Source organism: Octopus sinensis, linkage group LG14 (assembly GCF_006345805.1).
Source record: "Octopus sinensis linkage group LG14, ASM634580v1, whole genome shotgun sequence".
In the NCBI taxonomy this organism is placed as follows: Eukaryota; Metazoa; Mollusca; class Cephalopoda; order Octopoda; family Octopodidae; genus Octopus; species Octopus sinensis.
In genome coordinates this window covers 5,898,599-5,920,426 of record NC_043010.1, presented here as the reverse complement: position 1 = coordinate 5,920,426, position 21,828 = coordinate 5,898,599, and the positions used below count along the sequence as shown (strand labels likewise).

General features: G+C 33.8%; 1 protein-coding gene across 2 annotated transcripts; it reads left to right on the top strand.

Moving 5' to 3' along the window:
- Positions 1 to 65: 65 nt before the first annotated feature.
- LOC115219528 (protocadherin gamma-A11) lies at positions 66 to 20,919 on the top strand. Of its 2 annotated transcripts, XR_005001973.1 has the most exons (5): positions 66 to 884; positions 3,113 to 5,529; positions 5,861 to 6,011; positions 9,533 to 11,002; positions 14,152 to 20,919. XR_005001973.1 is itself a non-coding variant. In XM_036509227.1 (4 exons), exons 2-4 carry the CDS (start codon positions 3,133 to 3,135, stop codon positions 14,172 to 14,174), a joined length of 2,571 nt encoding a protein of 856 aa, XP_036365120.1. In that variant the 5' UTR covers positions 66 to 884; positions 3,113 to 3,132; the 3' UTR covers positions 14,175 to 20,919. The 2 variants fall into 2 exon arrangements, 1 of the variants encoding a protein (XP_036365120.1); XM_036509227.1 differs by lacking the exon at positions 9,533 to 11,002.
- Positions 20,920 to 21,828: the final 909 nt, after the last annotated feature.

Sequence of the window (21,828 nt, the reverse complement as noted above, 5' to 3'; positions counted from 1 at the left end):
TAACGTAAATAATCCCGAAACTTTCAATAAAATTTACTTAAATTAGCGTTAAATATATATTTTCGGCTATTTAGGGAATTAAATTCGATATATCCTCAATGAATATTTTTATTTCTTCTACCTCTAATCTTTATACTAAATACCTTAAATATAAACTTTACGATTCCATATAAAACGAATATCTTTAATGAGAAGAGAAAAACTCTGAATATCGACCAAACTTTATGAATTTCTTATGAAAATGCCTTTTTAAGGCGCGTCGCTCTTACTTTTATATTTGTTTATTTAGAGCCACTGTTTCGTAAATGCTTTTTTCTTTTAAAAAGTCACTTTATAAACATTCATATTTTTAATTCATATTTTATTTCCATATTCTTATGGGAATACATTTTAGGCTTACCTTTTTAAGCGTGGCTTTAGAAATTGTTTATTACTCTTTAATACAAAACTTGCACAAAAATTTTTTTTTTTTGTTTTCATCCAACATCTCACAAATATTTAATATCAAAATTTTCCATGCGAGTCTATTTCTCAACCTCAGTTTTCTGAGCGTCAAATATTTCCTGTGATTTAATTTTGTACATTTTACTTACACACACATTCATACACTTATGTGTATATTAGTGTGTTGTGTTATGTGAACCAGTCTGTGAGTCAGCCCATCATTTACTGCAAGAACTGGAGGCTGTACTTCCGTTTCCTTGCATTGGAATAATAGACAGCTTGTCATTGGCTACAACACACTTACCATACAAACCAGCTTGATAGAACTGCATAACACATACCAAACTTTTGAGAACTCCATTTGTAACAATAACAACAACTTTGTTGCAAGAACTTTGAAACAGTTCTGTGACAACTGTATGAACATCTGACAACTGTTGGTAAGTACTTATTTATATTATTTTTGTTTAGTATAATTTGACTATTTTATAATAAGGATCTTTTCACTTGAAACAATATTATCAGTAACAGAGATAATGTCATAACTTCAATACTGTTACATTGAAGTTAATGAAAAACTTAAATAAAATACTCAGTTATTTCATTATAAATTTTTATTACTAATTATCAAAGTAATATTGTTTACAAAAGGTTAAGAAAACTGAGTCATCCAGCTGTAGAAACCTTGCCAAATCAGGTTAGAACCTGGTACAGCTCCCTAGCTTACCAGTTTTGGGTCAAACCGTCCAACCCATGCCAGCATGGAAAACGGACATTAAATGATGATGATGAGAGAGGTTTTGGTTTAAGTAACATATTGTAACAAACTAAAGTTTATTGTTTTAATTTAGTTTCACTTTTGCTTATCCTTAACCTTTTAAGCATTTAATATTTTCAGTGTCACAATAAATTTACTGACTATGTATTTAGCATGACAATGAGATTACTGACAGTATTTTGGCTTGTGGTATAATATCCTTTAGACAAAACTACCAGATTATATATATATTGTGATGTAAATCACCTCAAGAAATTTTACAAAAAATTTGGATTTTTATGAGATTTGATTGCCCAGTCAACACTTCCTCTCTGGTTTCTGTCCACTTGGATATCAGTATTAAACCAAAATCAGGTGAACTATGATTGCTCCAGCTGGTGCTATGTTATAAACTTACTGACATTGACTGATGAATTGTTTCTTTTGAGAATATCCTATCTTCTGTTTGGTGATCTATTGCTGAATTCTTTGGATGTGAAACCTTGTCAGTGATCATACTTCCTTCTCATAGCTCACTGCCATAACACATTATGAACCAAATGCATAGAAAAGTGCCAAAGGTTACACTATCAGTGAACTTTAAATGTCATTGAAAGTTGCTTTTTATTGTTCTGTCTTATGAAATAACCAATTGTAGTGTATAACTAAGTTTCAAGCCAGTTTCTGGGCATAGAAACTACAAGGTCCTCAGAATCGCTTTTTAACTCATTCCATAACAGCAGATTTAAAATCATCCCTTTCAATATGTCAAAATTACCAGCAGTGCAACCTCATCAAGGCCTACATGACTTCAAAATCTCTTGAGATATCTCTAGCTTTTATGAACATATATCTGTGATTACCAATCATCATCATCATTTAGCATCTGATTGCAATACTGGCATGGTTTGGACAGTTTGACAGAAGTGAATACATCAGAGGAGTGTGCAAGCTGTACTGCCAGCTTTGGCATTGTTTCTATGGCTGGATGCCCTTCCTAACACCAACCACTTTATAGAGTGCAATGGGTGCTTTTTATGTTGCACCAGAAGGGTCACCAAGTTAACTTGCAAAACAAAACTCCCTCAACTGAGAGCATGAGAGCTATTGAGATAGGTGACTTTATGTACCTCTCTCAATGCCACTCACCCACTCAGTGATGAGAGTTCAAATGATGTTATAGGACTAAGCAGTCCTGCAGGCCACAACAGAGGAAGTTAAGACTGAATGCCCATGTGAACTAGTATATATTGATGGCCTTGCTCTTATGGTAGAATCTGTAGTGGTTATGGAAAAAAAATTCCAAGTATGGAATCAAAGGGTCTTAAAGTTAACTTTGCAAAGGCCAAAAGTTGTTAGCAAGACTATAGGTAAGACTTTTTCTATTAGGTAAATGACCTTGCATAATATGTAGGAAAGGAGTTGGAAGAAACTTCATTTGTTGCACCCAGTGCAAGCTATGGACATATAAAAGGTGCAGTGAATTCAGAGGTAGGTTGACAGAAAGTCGTCTTTGTATGTGTCAGATGTGCCGGAACAATAAGTAGTTAGGGTACATAGGAATTAATTTCTGAAATGCCTAGGAAGCTTCCAAGAGGTTGTCAATATTTTCTGTTACCTAAGTGACCAAATTAGCAGTGAAAAGGATGTTATGAAAGTGTAGTAGCTTGAATAAGAATAGGTTGGAGGAAGTTGAGTCTATTAACAGTTTAATATAATCATAGTAATTGTATTGAGGAGATAAGCAATACAAAGAGAATGTCCAAATCAAAATTGAATATACACCTGAGATAGAGAATTAACAATTAGAAAAGGATTATGTAATGGCTGGAATCATAATACATTGACTAAATTATTGAAAATCTTTGGTATTACATAAAATCTTACCCAGGTTTTTTTTTTTAATTTCAGTTTTTTGATTTAATGCTTAAATGACTGAAGTCATGTTGTCAGTGTTGTTGATGATTGTGATGTTGATGGCCGAGAGCTGCTGGTGTGTGGACCATACCTACCATGTGAAAGAGAACAATGATATAAACAGCTATATTGGAGATATTGTTACTGATACACACTTACTGGATAATATACAGTCACAGGACAAACTGACATTTAAAATACTCCAGGGTAGTACTGATGGAAGTGTTCAATTGTTTAATGTTACACCTGGAGGACAACTGTACACAGCTGCCATATTGGATGCAGAATCTCTGTGTCAATATGATGTGGAATGTTTCAGGATATTGGAAATAGCAGTTCAAGAAGGCCATTCTTTTATGAAGATATTAGAAATCAAAGTTATGATAGAAGATGTCAATGATAATTCTCCCATGTTTCCGGACAAGGAATTTCATTTAAAATTTGATGAAAATGTACCCATGGGAATAAAAGAAATTATTCCAAATGCCTTTGACAAAGATGTCAGTATTGAGAACTCCGAAATTTCTTATCAACTGAGGAATAACCACGAAAATATATTCCAGTTGTCAGTCTCAAGTATTTCTGATAGGCAAAGTAACATTGAATTAATATTGGGTGGGAAACTTGACCGAGAGAAAAAGGAAAGTTATGCTCTTCAACTAATTGCAGCAGATGGAGGATCACCATCAAAGGAAAGTGTATTGGACATAAAAATATTAGTGAGAGATAAAAATGATAATGCTCCTGTATTCTCTCAAAGTATATATAATGTAACAGTAAATGATACACACAGTAAGAACAAGCCCATTATCAAATTAACAGCAACAGATTTAGATGAAGGGGATAATGGAAGAATTGTGTATAGTTTCAGCCCTGTTATCTCAGAAACTGAACGAAAAAAATTCATTTCAAATCAAACTTCTGGAGAAATATATATAACAAACGAATTTCAGTTTGGAAAAGTCTATAAATTGTTTATTGAAGCCAGAGATAATGGTAATCCTTCCAAATTTTCTGTAGTGACTGTTGTTGTAAATAGTATCACTCACCTTAACAATCCCCCCAAAATTGATGTCAAATTTGTTTTAAAGTCAACTGGAAACACAGCTGTCATCTCAGAAGCATCTAAAATTGGCAGTTTTGTTGCTTATGTCAAAGTTACCGACAATGACGGTGGAAAAAATGGACAAGTGAACTGTCATTTACATAATAAATACCTTCAGCTAATCTCAGTGTCTGAAAAGAAATACAAAGTTGTTGTCAAGAGTGAAATAGATAGAGAGAGTGAAAAGAGCTTTAATTTCACCATTAAATGTCAAGATAATGGTTTACCTCCGTTGAAAGTAGAGAAACAGTTTTCTATGCTGGTTACTGACATAAATGATGTACAACCTCAGTTTAGTCAGGACATATTTAAGTTTCTCACCTATGAAAATGAACACAAAGACTTCCCTGTTGGATATGTCAATGCCACAGACCCAGATATTGGAGATGGAGGACAATTAACCTATTCTCTATTATCTAATGGAAAAGATATTCTACCATTTCAGATATCTGATGTGGGATTCATTTCCACAACTGAGTCCCTAGACAGAGAAGAAAAGAACCTGTATGAGTTCAAGGTTTTAGTAAAAGATAAAGGAACACCGTCACTGGAGAAGAGAGCAAATGTTGTTGTTGAGGTTATGGATTTAAATGATAATGCTCCCTATTTCAGTTTCCCTAATGTTGACCCTTTCAGTCTTAATGTCCACTACCATCCCCACTCTGACCATGATATCACAGTTGTTAGGGCCTCCGACAGAGACAGTCAACACAATGCCTTCCTCACATATGAAATACTCAGAGGTAATGAGAAACACTTATTTCAAATGAACCATCACTCTGGTGTCTTATCTTTCTCTCGCTCACTTTACCAAAATGATGCTGGATTCTATGAACTGGAATTAGGTGTGAAAGACAGTGGCAGTCCAGTTCTGTCATCGACAACAACTTTGTCTTTGACTCTAACAGTGAGTAACACCACATCAAAGATATTTAAGACCCCTTCAAAGACAACAACAGAATCAAGTAATGGTCTCCAATTGAATGTGATGATTGTTATTGTTATAGCAGCTGTGATCGTATCAGTTGTCATAGTGATCTCTATATCGATCTGTATAGTTCATAGACTGAAGCAGACAGACAGCAACTATAACAACAGTGTTGATATGTACCACAAGGTTACACCTGCATTAAACACACAATCAAAATATATATTTGATCCTACTTGTGTTCCACCTGGCATTTCATACACAATGTCGAGAAATCTGAAGAAATCCCAACAACCAATGGTAGACAGAGAAGATATTCACTGCAGAACCATGCTAGGTAATAGATGGGATAACCCAACATTAAGACGTCATCAGCAGGTGAGATAATTTTCTTTTAATTTCAAAATATTTCTCCTTTCAACATTCCATAGTTAATAATAAAGCAGGCTGTAATTAACCAAGAACCTTTGAAGCTGTTTTGCAGAATATAAAAGAAAAATTATTTTTCTGTTTGATTAATTCTTTTCTTAAAGAGTAATTTAGAATCTACATTTTTAATTTTCTTTACTGACTCACATGAGAATTTCTAGAATATTTCAGTTTAAAAGTAAAATGAGAGATTATGAACGACAATATAACTTGAAATGTGGAAACAGAAATACCATGATGAAATATTATGGCATACAATGTATCTATTTTATGTTTCTAGATGTTTGTTCCAAGAGAAGAAAGTATGTCTCCGGGCTACAGAGAACTAAGCAGTGCCGATGAAACCAGCGAAATGTCAACATTGTCTTCTCACACAGATAGGAGTCATGGCTGGAGTGTCGGTAGTGCTGGACATTATGAAACCCTGCCAGGTAAGTTGGAATAATTGTGTTTTTCTTCAAATTATTAGAGTTTGCGAATGTTTATAATAGACACTGGCATGATTCAGTAGATAGTATTTTAGCATTGCTGACTAAAATTCTTGAGTTTGATCTAGTTTCTTTTACAATTATAGTTGCAAGCTAAACACTTGTAATAAAATTTTTAGATTGAAAATGTGTAAATATCTTTAAAAAAAACGCTAAATTTTACGAGTGAGAGATCCTCTTTTTATGCTGTTAAAGCATCTCTTTTATTTGGAATGTCACCACAAATGTGTGTGCATTACAGTCGAAGAAAATTTATTTTTCTAAATTTGCTTAAATATAAGTAGTAGTAGTAGTGTGTGTGTGTGTATATGTGGAGGTGCAATGGCCCAGTGGTTAGGACAGTGGACTCGTGGTTGTTGGATTATGGTTTCAGTTCCCAGACTGGGTGTTGTGGGTGTTTATTGAGCAAAAACACCTAAGGCTCCAGCAGGGTGTGGTGGTGAACCCTGATTTGTGCTCTTTCACAACTTTCACTCTTTCTTTCTGTTTCTGTTCTACCTGTTTTTCGAAGGGGCCAGCCTTGTCACACTCAGTGTCATGCTGAATCTCGCTGAGAACTATGTTAAGGGTACACATGTCTGTGGAGTGCTCAGCCACTTGCACATTAATTTCACAAGCAGGCTGTTTCATTGGTCGGATCAACTGGAACCCTCGTTGTCGTAACTGATGGAGTGCCACGATGATGTATGTATATATATATATATATATATATATATATATATATAACCATTTTTGTATGAGAAAAAGAAAATGGAGAAATTGATATATAGACATTAATTTATTAGAACAGGCTACCTCAAAGATGAGTGGCAATGACCTCATCATTGTGGCTGGAGATTTTAATGGGTATGTTGGGCAGCATTTTGGTATCTTCACTGGTGCACATGGGGGCCACGGCATTGGTTCCCGAAATGATGAGGGAACTAGGCTACTGGAGTTCTGTTATGCATGTAACCTTTTAATCCGCAACACTAACTTAAGAAGACAGACAGCCACCTGATAACCTACCAATCAGGTGACTCTGATAGCCAGATTGATTTCATTCTCACCAGACAGCAGGATGCAAGGCTGCTCTTAAATACAAAGACCCTCCCTAGTGAAGGATGTACCCCCCCAGCATAGACTAGTAATTAGTGACTTTAGGCTCGAGGCTAGAAGGATGCCAAGAAGCAGACCAATCCAGAAAAGAAGGATTTGGAAGCTGAAGAACCCTTCATATGGTCAGAGGTTTAAGGATATCCTCATCAAGAAATTTGATGAGAGGGAGGAGGAGCTACAGACCTCGAATATAGAAGGTAGCTGGAAATTCCTATGGGACAGCTTACTGAGTACCACAGACCAAGTCTGCTGATGGTGCAAAGTCCCTTCCAGACATAGTTATGTGGTGGTGGAATAATATGGCAGACAAAGCCATTAGAGTAAAGAAACAGGCCTGGAACGCATGGAAGGGTGGGTGCAGCAGGGAACTGTACCAGATAGCCAGAAGGAAGGCTGGATGACAGGTATACAATGCCAAGGGCAAGGCAGAAAAGATGTTTGCTAATGTCCAGCGACATGAGGACCAAAGAACTGAAGTATTTTGGATTGCGTGACAGTGTGTGAGAGAAAATTGTGGTGTCACAGGAGAGAAATGTGTTTGAATGGATGATGGTGCACTTGCTTTTAATGATTCAGAAAAGAAAGAGGCTTGGAGAAGCCATTATAAAAGACTGCTGAATGTGGAGAATGATTGGGAGGAGGAGAGCCTGCCAAATGTTGACCAATAGAGGGACCAGCTATCCGAATAGACAGTACCTTGGTAGATAAAGCAATTAAGAGTATGAAGCCAGAAAAAGCCCCCGGCTCATCAGGAATCACTGCTGAGATGCTTAAAACATCTGGTGGTGTGGGCTATGTCCTAGTCACCCATATTGTAAACCTGGTAGTCCCCTGATCCCTTATCTGCTTGGTGATGCAGAAACTGGGAATTGACGAATGGTTAATAAGGGCTGTACAGGCCCTATACAGAGATGCCGTTAGGAAGGTTAGGGTTGACAATGAGTATAGTGAAGAATTCTGGGTAGAAGTAGGGGTTTACCAAGGATCAGCCCTCAGCCCCTCTTATTCATCATAGTCCTCCAGGCAATAACAGAGGATTTCAAGACAGGTTTCCCCTATGCTGATGACCTGGCCCTCATAGCAGAATCACTACCAGAACTAGAGAAGAAATTTCAGGTGTGGAAGCACGGTTTAGGATTGAAAGGCCTTAGAGTCAATGTTGCAAAGACCAAAGTTCTAGTAAGTAGAAAGGTGAACACATCACACACCTTGTCTATATATCAGTTTCTCTGTTTTCTTTTTCTCATACAAAAATGGTAATATATCCATATCCATCATTGGTTTTTCACTGGTACACTGGATTAAACCGGGGAACTTAGATGCTAATATCTCTTTAAGATGATTTTATATACTTGATTTAATTATATATATGTAAATACATGTATGTATAAATAAATACACACATACATATAAATACATACACATGCGCACACACATATATACATACATATATATACACACAAACACACACATATATATATATATATATATGTAGAGAGAGAGAGTATGTGTTGAAGATATAATTCCTTATAGTGAATCACTAGTTTCCTCTCAGGATAGAGGCATTCAACTATCTGTTGATTATCTACAGAGATCAACCAAATCATTTACTGTGAAAAATTATATCTTCAGTTCTCCCAGGAAAAATATATTCTCTTCATTGCATGTATTGAGTTCATGTTTTTTTTAGCCATATTTAATATACTATATATATGTAAAGATCAGAGGTAGGCTGGCTGAGAAGAAAAACTTCACATATTGCTGATGCATAGGAACAATCAGGAGTAAAGAGATGCAGCAAGCAGATTCTACATGCTGTGTAATGTTAGTGTGTTTGAATTATGAAGCACAGATGAGCTGAAAGAAAAGCTGGTTATAAGAAGAATTAGATGTAGTAGGTATTTGTGAAGACTACAAATGTATATGATGAAGAATAATGTTAATTTTTTTTTTAAAGAAGTTCGGAAGATTTGAGTGTTTTTTTTTATCAAGTAAAGGATTACTTATTTCACATGTTTTTGAAGGCTGAAACCAAGGGAATAATTAGTTGACAGAAGTGACAATGGAAAATTAAAGTGCACATACATGCATGCATGCATGCTTGCACACATATTGAATGAGCTTTTAGTTTCCATTCACAAAATCCACATGCAAAATTGTGGTTGACCTGGTGCCATACATTTGCTCAAGGTACCAGTAATTGAGATTGAACCCAAAATCATGTGATTGAAGTGAGAACTTCTTAACTGTACAGATTTGCCTGTAATATATAACTGAAATTCCTTTCATGATTAGAAAAATTTAATGTTCTCCATTCTGTTAACAGTTCATTGCATCAGATTACATATAAATCTCTTTATTTCTAGATCTGTGTTGTTACCAAAGTGATCGTACATGGAACAGGAGAAAACAGCTTCCACACACACTGGACAGATCGAGGGGAGATAATAACAATCAATACCCTGGATATACTTACCAACCAAACGTTGATTCTAACACAGTCTGTCATCCTGACCAAACACCTTTGAATATAACTGAACAACCATCTACAACGCCATTGACAAGTGTCTTTACTTCAAATAATAAACCACCTCTACCTGCTGTACCTAAAGTAACAACGCTACCAAAGGTACCCTCAGTACTTCAGGTACCTGTTCTATCTACACCAAACAACACCATACTATTACATTAACACTAAAATATTATTGTCATCAATAAGGCATTATTGAAACGGTTACTACCATTATTTTAAAGTATTGAATGATATTCTTGAGGATTTATCTTCGACAGAAAAGAAGAGCCGTATATTTTACAATTTGTAAACACAACTGTGAGTATGTGTGTATATATATATATATACACACTCACACTTGTGCTTACAAATTCTAAAATATGAGTGTATATAAGCCCGTTCAATAATATAATTCCTAATTTTTATTAGATTGCTTTGTAAAATAGTTTTCAACAGTTACCTCCCTTGAATATAGTTAACTTTTTTTTTTTTTAAATATATTCTTAACGGAGAAAACTCTTGAACAATTCCTTCAATACATAAATTTACACACCGTAAATAATCACGAAAATTTCAATAAAATTTACTTAAATTAGCATTAAATATTCTTTTCGGCTATTTAGGGAATAAGAAAAATTGAGACAATCGACCGAATTTTATGAATTTCTTATGAATATGCATTTTTAAGACGAGTCGCTCCTGCTTTAATATTTGTTTATTAATAGCCACTGTTTCGTAATTCCTAAAACAATCTTTTCCTTTTTTCTTAAGTCATTTTATGAACATTTTAAGCATTATTTTTTATGGGAATAGAGTTTAGGCTTTCCTTTTTAAGTGTGGCTCGAGAAATAATCTGTTACTCTTCAATACAAAACTTGCAGAAAATATTTTTTCTTTTGTTTTTACCCAACATCTCACATATTTAATATTAAAATTTTCCATGAGAGTCTGTTTCTCCTCCTCAATATTCTGGACATCAAATATTTCCAGTGATTTAATTTTGTACATTTTACTTTCACACACATTCATACACTCATATGTATATTAGTGTGTGAATGTTTGGTGTTAAGTGAACTAATCTGTAGGTCAGCCCATCATTAAAGTGTATGAACTGGAGATTGTACCTCCGTTTCCTTGCATTGGAATAATAGACAACTTGTCATCAGCGACAATACACATTAACTACTACGCAACCAAATTGATAGAACTGCATAACACTATCACATACCAAACTACTCAGAACTCCAGCTAAAATATTAATAACTTTGCTGCCAGAACTTTGAAATGGTACTGTGACAACTGTATAAACGATTGACAACTGTTGGTAAGTACTTATTTATATTATTTTTGTTCAGTATAATTTGATTATTTTATAATTTCTGTTAGTCAACATAGTTATAAAACAATATTATCAGTGACAAAGTAATAACTTTAATACTATTAACACATTAACTATTAAATTAAATGCATCTATCTGGGCCACGATTGTGGCCTGTCAACCTGTGCCTGATGTGATAGCAGTAAGGTAGTTGTAGAAATGTTGTCATCAACTGAAACAAAGGTCTGTGGAAATGCTTGGCAGCTAGCAGAGAGCTTTGGTGCATAGTTTATTCAATGAGTTACAATGAATCACAGTTTCCCCCACTGCATCCAACATCTAGAGCAAGAGCCAACAAGTGGGTATGAGAATAAGGGCAGTTTAAGTACTATAAGTCTAAATATTTAAGTATGAGGTACATTTAACTGTATATGACACACATCAGGGCGCTTGTATGAGGGTAAAAGGGAGTATAAGAGTATACTCAAAATATGTATTCACGTACACTGCAGAGGAAGCATATGAGTCGCCAGGTGAAATTGTTAATGTACAAATTAAGGGTGGAAGGGCACAATAGGTGTGCAAAATGGATGCTGATTATAGGCCATGTGCAAACTAAGTGCTACGCACCACAAAGATAGACGGGCTCAGAAGAAAAGCCATATTATTTAATAATAATAATTATTACTATCATTAAAACATTAATACTAAAGTAATATACATGTACATTTTAATTGTTAATTTATCGCATAATCACTTTGCAATGGAAGTGGGATTCTGGCTGAAATTGAAATGAAATGACATGTGGCCTTGGCAATTAGATATTGGAAGAAATGGGGGGATTCTAGATTCAGTGACTGTCACATTTGAATAATAATAACTTAGCTGTTGACTCAAGAAAGAAAGAGTGAATGAGTTGCTGATTCATGAATGGCAGCAAAGAAATGGAATGATATAAAGGCTTGTGAGTGGATTTGGTAGATGGAAACTGAAAAAAGCCATTCGTGTGTGTGTGTATGTATATATATGTATGTATGTATGTATTTGCGAGTCTTTGTTTGTCCCGACACCTTTGCTTGATGACTGCTGTTGGTGTGTTTACGTCCCTGTAACATCGCTTTTTGGTAAAAGATTCCGATAGAATAAGTACCAGGCTTACAAAGAATAAGTTCAGGAGTCGATTTCAGCATGACTGAAACAAATAAAAGAATATATGTATATCAATATATATAAAATATACATACATATTATATAATATCAAGGGAGATAAAAACAACAACACGAGGACTTGGCACGTGCAAAGTATTAGCAGACCCTTAAGGAAGGAAGGAAGGAAAGATAGTTTTATGTTTTGAGCAAAGCTCTTCTTCAGAAACAGGAGACAGAGGAAAGGGAAGATGGAATATAAAGAATTGCCAACGATCCACATGTAGTTACATTTTGAAATGACCTGAAAGGAATGGGTGAAGAAAAAGTTCTTTTTAAGACTGGAGAGTGTAAGAGAAGGGGGTAGCTGTGGGTATGTGCATGCACGCAAGTGTGTGTGTGTAATAGCAATTGTGTGTTGTGAGTGTTTATTAATGTTGTAGGAAGAATTCAGCAGCATGGTAACAGGAGTGGTGGTCTTTTGTGTAGGTGTGTGTTTCTTCACATTGTATGTAGAGGAATGGTCAGTAGAAAGGAGTTTGACTGGCAGTTTGAAGTATGTATATGTGTGTGAATGTATGTCTGTGGAGGTATGTAAATTTTTGTGTGTATGTATGTGTGTGTGTAGGTACACACATTGTGCATTGTGTGTGTGGGAGGTATATGTGCATTCATGTGCTTGTGTGTGCATGTGGGGGGGGTTGTGTGTGTATATGTATGTGTGCATGTATGTTTGTGGTGTGTGTGAGGTATATGTGTGTATATGTATGTGTGCATGTAAACAGAAATAAAATATAATAAAATAAGATTGATGAAAAGTAGGGAAAAAAAGGGGGAAAGGGTATAAGATGATAAAATAGAATTAATGAATAAAATGATACAATAAATAACAGATATAAGATTAAAAATTAAAATTAAAGAGATAAAATAGAAATTAATTCAATTATAAAAAATGTTTAAATTCGACAAAAAAAAATTTAAAAAAATCAAAAAAAAAAAATCACAGGGTAAAAAAGTGAGTGGATATAAGAAGGATAAAATAAGATAAAAAGTTGTTTTTTAAGAAGGGTGTAGAGACAGTCGTTAAGAGGGGGCTGTGTTGAGTTCAAAAGGAGATTGTGTTTTTAGACTGAAAATTTAACGCTGTTCCAGGCGGAGTCGGGAGTGTGTGGATCCATGGTGCAGGGCGAAGCCAAAAACGAAGATATTAGAGGTGGAGTGGTTGGTCAAAAGGAAATGACAGGCGACAGGTGTGTTCATATGTGGATGAACATCTCATAGATGTTTGGTGAACCAGTCGGTCAATCAGCGGCCCGTCTGACTAATGTAGAGTTTGCAGCAGAGATTACATCTAATGCAATGGATAAGGTTGGAAGAAGTACTGGAGAAGGAGTTTCTAATGTGGAGGGTGTGCTGGTTGGATCCAGTGAGGGAGGTGGTGTTGGTGATAAAAGGACAGGTGTGACAGTGGGATCTAGAGCAAGGGAAGGATCTGGATGAGGCTGGGATGGAAGAAGGGAAGGTGCTACGGACTAGGAGATTGAGTGAGTTATGGGCACATTTAAAGGAAGGCAAGAGTGGTTTGGGGCAAATGGGGTGGGTGGTGTGATCTAGCTGGAGATGATGGAAAACCCATATAGGATCCTCTTATGAAAGGGGAGAATGGAGGGGTGGAAAAGAAGGGTAAGGGTGTGCAGTAGGGGGATTGGTGTGGGAAAGAATTGAGGGCGGAGGTGCGATTGATTAGACGGGCAAGGGCGGTTTGGACAAGGGCAAATTCTTTTAGACATCATCTCACTAAACTAGTCTCAGTGTGGGTTCCACTGCTAAATGCCATGTCTCCAAATGGCAGTATATTACACTAGTAAAAAGTGTCAGACATGAAATAAGTGGAAATGGTTTACAAATGTACTTGTAACACTTCTTGAGTCTATTTAATATGTAATAATAAACTTCTTTTAACCTTTAAGTAAGAAATTAACATTTTTGATTAACTGTTTTATTTTCAGATTTGTGCTACTCCCAAGTCTGATATTATAGAAAACCATGGCAATTTAACTCTATATCAGAATGAAAGGAAATAACACTGAAGAATATTTGCTCTACTCAAACGGAGACAGGCAGAAGTTGAATTGGCCAACATAAAAATTGGTAGCATTGGTGAAGAAACTTTTCTTTTGCATGGATAGTATACGATATGACTCTAGACTTTTAGTAGATTTTATCAGATGTTTTGACTTATGCTATATATGATAACAATGTCTCTTAGAATATTTTCAAATAATATCAGAGGAGGTTTAGTGAAAGTCTAGCAAAGTAAATGGTGGTGCTTTGGCACAGCTGTAGTCCTTGGACTGAAAGTAGAAAAAAAAATATAAAAACATACATATATATATTCAGTGTGTGTGTCTATACATATATATATATATTCAGTGTGTGTGCCTATACATATATAGGAATGGATGTAAGTTTTGAAGTTCACTTTTCAAGTATGTGATTTTAAGTTCAACCCTACTGTGTATTACCATGGGTAAAGTGTCTTCTACCATAACTCCAGACTGATCAGTGCTTTGTGATTTTAGTCATCAGACTGTGGTCATGCTCACAAAGCATAGATTGGCCCAGGGTTATAGTAGAAGACATTTGTCAAAGGTGTCATGCTGTGGGGCTGGACTTGAAACCACATAGTTTCAAAGTGAACTTCTTAACTATACACAGCTTTGTATGTGTTATGCCTATTGTGAAAAGTATTCCAATTCATGTACTCGCAGTATTATGGAAATGTGTATCTGGAAATCTTGTAATAGATTCTGTGATGTAAAACCTATTTTTCTGTTGACTTTCATGTTATATGGAAATCAATGAACGTGAAAAGTTTATGAGAAATATAGTTGCACTGTGGAATTTCATGTTTATAAACAAAATTTTTTTTCAACACTTTTATGACATGTTAGATGTCTGTATATTAAGAAAACTCCTTTTCACTTGTAGTGGAAGGATATGTTTGTTAGAAAAACACGTATCCCTGCATTATTAGCATTTTCATTATGTATTGAAGCAAACAACAAGTTTATATCAACATATGATTTGTATGCAAATTACTAAGTTTTCATTAACATACAATATGTAAATGACCAGTATAAGTTTACATTAACATTATATATATATGACCAGTATACGTTTATATTAACATATGACCAAATGAGTTTACATTAACATCATTTAAATAACCAAATGACCAAACAACAAAATTGTATTAACATACAATATATAAATGACCAAATAACATGCTTATATTTGTATGCAATATATAATTGACCAAACAACACATTCACATGAACATATAATATATAAATGACCATACAATCGTTGTCAGAAGATATTTTTGTTTCTTACCTGGCACTCCAATTCTGTAGGTCTGAAAAGAGGTAAAAATTTATTCAAATGACAAACACGATAAACAAAAGTTGTAAAGGAAGAATAGAGCTACAAAAAGGGGGAAAAAATGCTTAAAAAGATAAAACTATTTTTTGTGTTAGTTCAAATAACATTGGAAAACCTCAAAGTAAATCAAGGAAAAAAGAATAGCAAACAAAAACAAATTAATTTATCTGACAACCTATTATAATTGACCAAAGTGGTATCAAAGCTTTTTGCCTATCTGTAACCAAACTGCTTTACCAAACTGAAGAGTTCACCTTCAGTGCCGTCTGAATGTATGGGCACACTGAGCAGTTATCCATGTGTCTAGGTGCTATGCAGTAAGGCAGTACTTGAAACCATATGATTTCAAAGTCAGCTTCTTAAGTATACAGCCATGTATATTTATACTTATTGTGTAAAGTATTTCAATTCGGTTACTCTCAATGCTACGGAAATGTGTATCTGAAAGTCTTGTAGCCTAATGCTAATCTGTCTATGCTGCGATTGTGTCTGTAGTGAACTCCATGCATTGCTTTGCCTGGCAAGGACCTTTAATGCTGTTTAAGACGACTCTGCTTTCTGTTTTCTTTTACTATTTAACAAGTCATCATTACTTTCTCAGCTCAAATATTTGTGCCTCTGTCCTGGAGCAGTATATTCTGAACCAGTTGACTCTCACTCGCATCAAACTGTAAATAATTATTACAGAGTAAACAGAATTTACTTCTGTGAACACTGAACCACAAATAGGTTACATTAATTTGCTGTGCTGTTCAAATCCCTATTGTAGACTTGAAAATAGTAACTGGCTGTGACTACATTTAGTTGACATTTCATGTAAAGGATTATCAGAAGTTGCTTGTGACCTGACAGTGATCTTTGTAACGTTCGTTTTTATGCTCATCTCTGTACATTATATGTGATAACTCCTTTGTTAAATGCAATCATCTCCCTACACCGTATGTGATACCCTCTGTACATTACATGTGATACCCTCTGTATGTTATTCATGATACTCCCTATACATTATAAATGATGATCTCTGAAAGTGATATGTGATAATGAACTCATAATTTTCACTCTCATCTTAAATTCAAAGTCAGAGGATCAAAATTTGTTGTAGTCAAAGAAAGGGCAAAGAGAAAATTCAGAATGTTATTGGGTTTGTAGTTGTAATGAGTTGTTGGTGAATGAATCTTTTCTAACCTGGTGTGTTTAGAAACTGCTCCACTACAAAATGAAACAATGTTATATATAGCTTTTCAGACTGAAGTACTTTCTGGTTTTGAAAAGAAAAATCAAGCCTTTGAGGTGTATAACAGAATCCATAGAGTTAACTGAATTCAGCGAATTTCTCTACAAGTGCTTGTCTGTCATCTGAGTGTGAAAAATATAGGGAGAATGTTGCTATAGCTGCAAGCTAGCAAAATTTGATGATGTAATTTTAGACACGTTTTTTTTAGTAAATGGTTATCATTAATACCTAACATTCAGAAAGACAAGATATTTCTTCTACCATTATTTCAAGTCTATTACATAGGATTTCAGCACAGCAAATTATTGGATCAATTGTCTATTATATTAGACCTCCTGTATCTACACCAGTGCCTTGTGTCTCTCTTATGATACTGCTTTTGTAATGAATCATGACTTCGATGAAAGATAGTCTTACCCTATGTAAAATAACATATATTTTACTCTGTTGATATTAGTCTTAATTTAAAGCAGAGGTTACCAGGAGTTATATGAGTAACTCTCATTTTATTGTAGTATATAATACAAAATTTATCATTTTATCTTACTTAACAGCTTTCCTAGAGGTAAAAGTCTGTACATGATGTCCTGTTTCAGGTTATATATTTCAATATAAATGAGGTTTTTTTAATATAGTCTTTCAATATTTTTCTGATTTATTTTTCATTTTTAATCTATCAATTGTCTGCTATTTGTTACAAACCATCACAACCAAATAACTGATTCAAATTTACAGCAATTACAATTACCATTGATGATAGTGTTAACTAAATAATGTCATTTATACTTCTGAAATTAAGAAAAAAAAAATATTCCAAAGCGCATGTATCCCGGTTTTAAAATAGCTACACCATATCCTTATTACTAAAAGAGGCCAATAAAAGGGTTGGTGACAGAATGGGTATCTTCCCATAAGACACTGCCTCAAAATGGGCAAAAGATGAGTGTGATTAAAGGAGTGTTGAGCCAGCAAAACTAACCCCGCTTTTAGCAAGGCCATCCGAGCCCTTAAAATGTTTGTTGTGGGTCTAAACTAATTATATTCTTGAAAATATTTCTCTCGAAACTAAAATTTAAAGAGAGAAACAGTCATGACACAAACACTCTTTTTGCTTTTTAAATTTATAAAATAATATTAACCTACCAAGTATGACACGTGTGTGTAGAAGTCTTTCAGACAGTTAACTCGTTTATTTTTTTTTTTGCTTTTAACTTCTTATTGCTAAAACCATCAAGTATTCAAACATATTTAATCAGTTATTATTATTCAAAATTTCATACATTATCTATTCCACATAACTTTGACGTTACTCAAAGACTTGCCTCAGAGAATGGAGCTTGGAAAATCCCTTAACTTCACACAATCAAACATTAGCATTCTTAACCTCTTTAACAATTAATTACACACGTCATTTTCTATTTTGGGATTTTCAAATTTTACTACACACACACACATATGAATTCCGTTTTGTATTTATCTCCTATATTACTTTGAGAGTATTATAAAGAGCGCTTTCTTTTATTTGAACTAGTCTTCTCTAACTTCATGTTGATTCATATGAGTTAATCTCAAGTTGGACATGATGTTGCATTTGTAACCGTTTTATTACTATCTTCATTTCCTCTATCCATAATGTTTTTTTTTTTTTTAATCTAAGCATATAACTCTTATAAGTCTTCCATCCTTGTTTCATTATGAACTAATCAAAACCAAAATTTTATCCCCATTATTTCCATACCATCTTAAGGATCTTATATTTTGAGACTTTTACCTGCCTTATATATATATATATATATATATTGATCTAGTTGGAATGCAGAAGGTTTTGATGAATGATTAGTCTTTTTTTATATATATGCAATTGAATGCTTAACTTACCAAATGTATCAAATATATAATACAATTGAAGTTAAAATTTCAATTGTTTCTGTTTAATGGTGGATAAACCAGGACTGAAAGGTAAATGTGAAAATGTATGTTTATATATTTTAAGCAGTTTTGGATTGAGAATACAGACTGGAATCAAATAAAGAGTGAGTGCTTAGAGGAAATTCAACCCCCATATTTTTATCATCATATTGGCTTTTTGATCAAAAGCTTTCTGCTTTAAAAAAAAAATGTAAAATATGCATTCATATGTTTTTTTACAATTTGCCTCCATTTTGGAATATTTTGCCTATTGTTTTTATAATTACCATTTTTGCTTAACAAAAGATTATTGAACAAAAATATGAAAAGAAAACCCCCAACCTATTATTTCTATGCATTTAAATATTTACAATTCAAATTATATACATTTACAATATTTTTCACAAGCATTTAAATATTTATAATGAATATTATATAACAGTTTACAATATTTTATGAGCATAAATATTTATAATCAAAATTATATAACCATTTACAGTTTTTTTAATCAAATTTATATTGGTTTTACATCATTTTTATTCCTTATATGTTCACAAACAAAACCGTGACAATTTCAGAAAAACTGTTCTGTTTTATCAGCCGATTGTTGACTACATATTTGATATTTTATCTTGTAATATCTATCATAACCCTGAACTAAAAAACACTTGCACACACATTTATATGTGAAATATATATATATACACACACATATATATACATATATATATAAATACACGCATATACACACACATATATACATACACACACACATACACATCTCTATGTGTGTAATTGAGATTTAAAACTTATTCCTTATTTACATATGCAGCCAGTTTATATTCCAGTTGAAGGTACTTTCAGTGGCTTAAAAGCAAATAATGCATTTGTTGGGTGATTTTGTAGATATATTTTAGAAATAGAGATAAGGAGGAAAAAACAAATATAAAATAATGAACAAGGAAAAGAGGTTGAGTTTCTGTTACCTCTGCTTCATAGAAAAGATTCATATTGTCACACAAGATGAATCTGAACCTATATTGAACTGGTGTTGCATACTCAAGCAATTAATCCATTCAGATTAGTTTATCAAATGTTATGCTTATCTATTCACATTGTTTTGAAGTAGTTATGCAATGTGGGTGATGTGATTGTATATTTTTAGAATAACATTGTAGGATAGGTATGTGAAGCCAAATCTGGCTAGTTTGAACATAAAACAGACTATTTGAACCAGTTATAACCAGTTTAAATATTAAATGGTTAAAGAAGATATCCTGACATGCACTGAGAATGAAACTTGAGTTTGCAAAACAATAGAATCAATCAAATTTAGACCATTCATTTACTTTTCGCCAACTGATTAGTTCCATTTGCCCAAATGAGGCTGGCTCTTATGAAACTCACAGGTATAAATTTTATATCTTTATTACTACACATTACATTGTACACATTTATATCATAAACATATACAAAACACTTACTTTCTAGTCTAACAAAAAACAAAACAAAATGAAATACAACAAACTATTGCATGTGTGAATGAATGAGTTAATGTTTGTGTGAGTAATTCTATAAATTGTATCTATACATAAAAAAAAATACATGTGCCTTTTTCATATCTGCATTTGCAAGATTTTGTGATGTGAAACTGTGTTGAAATAGACACTGTTATACTTTAGGATGGTTATTCTGCCAAAGGTATTCTGAACCCTGGGAAGACAAATTGCAAACAACTTCCCATCCACTATCAATATTCCCACCACAAACAGTCATAAATTTAACTCTGGTCACTCACCTTAGCTTGTAGTTCCTGGAGATGTTGGCCCTGCACAGAGGTGTCATATTTCCTCAATGATTAGTACACTCACAAAATGTCCAGGCGGTTACAATACATGCACTACATTCAGCAGGATGAATTATTTCAACTACTTCTGCAACTTTACAGAATTCCTTACCAAAAAAGTGTAGGTGAATTATCTATATTTCTATCAATCTACCGATGTTGATTTTTCCATAGTGAGATTTTACTGTACATGGCTTTGTGAAAGCAATGTGGTATTTTGTGATGTCAACAAGCTAAGACTCCTAAAATTCAAATGTGATAATGATTACTTTGACAGACATGACCTAATAGTATTTTACTCTACCTGACAGAAATAAGGTAGATCTTCCACTAACATCTCAACCAAAAAAAAAAAAAGACCTCTTTTCTAATATACATTAAGGGATGAAGTAAATCTCAGTGAATCCTGATCAAATATGAAATGTAATGATGTGTTGTTTGTACTGGCTTAAAATTGACTCGAGATTTGTATATAATATAATTCAGCAGTGAACTATTTATTCAAGAGAATGGTGCTTTCACATCAGTTGTAGCCAAACTCTTCATGACATGGAATAAGTGATATGACTACTGAACAAAGAATTTTAACTGAAATATTGTACTTTTGATATGTAAAAATGACTCAAACCATATTTGTTACTCTCTGCCAGAAGGATATTCATGGATAACATTCAGCATAGAGCAAACTCCATCCACGAAAGTATCAAGGTGATCATTTACTATCCATCCAGTATCCACAATAAAAGACATTTTGGATATTAAAATATTGCTTGAAAACCTGAACAAATGAAAGATCTTCACATTCACATTATGCAAAATCTGTTGAAGTATCTTGGTCACCAGAGCTCCACTATGTTAGATAACATAAAAATAAGCATTCCTAATAAACTGACTTAGCAAGCTTGTACAATAGCACATACAATTCTTTGGATAGAACTGACTCAGAGTATACAAAAGAACCAAGAAAATGTTTGAAATTATGCTCAGCAATGATGTGAATAAAATATGCATATGTTCCATATAGCAGAGCGAATTAGAAAGGAATAGATAATAGAATTAGGCTAATTAGGCCCACGGTGTTTCAGAATGTAATTTTTAGAGATGCTGCACCCAGGAGTGAATTCATAAAAGCAGAGCATGAAACAGCTGAGATGCGAAGTAATAGAAAGGAAGTCTATACATGAAGCCATTATTTAGTAGGTCATATCTATTTGAAAAACTGCTTTACTAACAAAAACTGCAGGGTGTGTAGAG

Excerpts from the sequence above, each read along its gene's own strand:
- LOC115219528 (XM_036509227.1), top strand. The coding sequence starts at position 3,133 with ATGACTGAAGTCATGTTGTCAGTGTTGTTGATGATTGTGATGTTGATG. Across the intron at positions 5,530-5,860 it reads CATTAAGACGTCATCAGCAG|ATGTTTGTTCCAAGAGAAGA; the intron begins GTGAGATAATTT and ends TTATGTTTCTAG. Across the intron at positions 6,012-14,151 it reads ACATTATGAAACCCTGCCAG|ATTTGTGCTACTCCCAAGTC; the intron begins GTAAGTTGGAAT and ends TTTTATTTTCAG.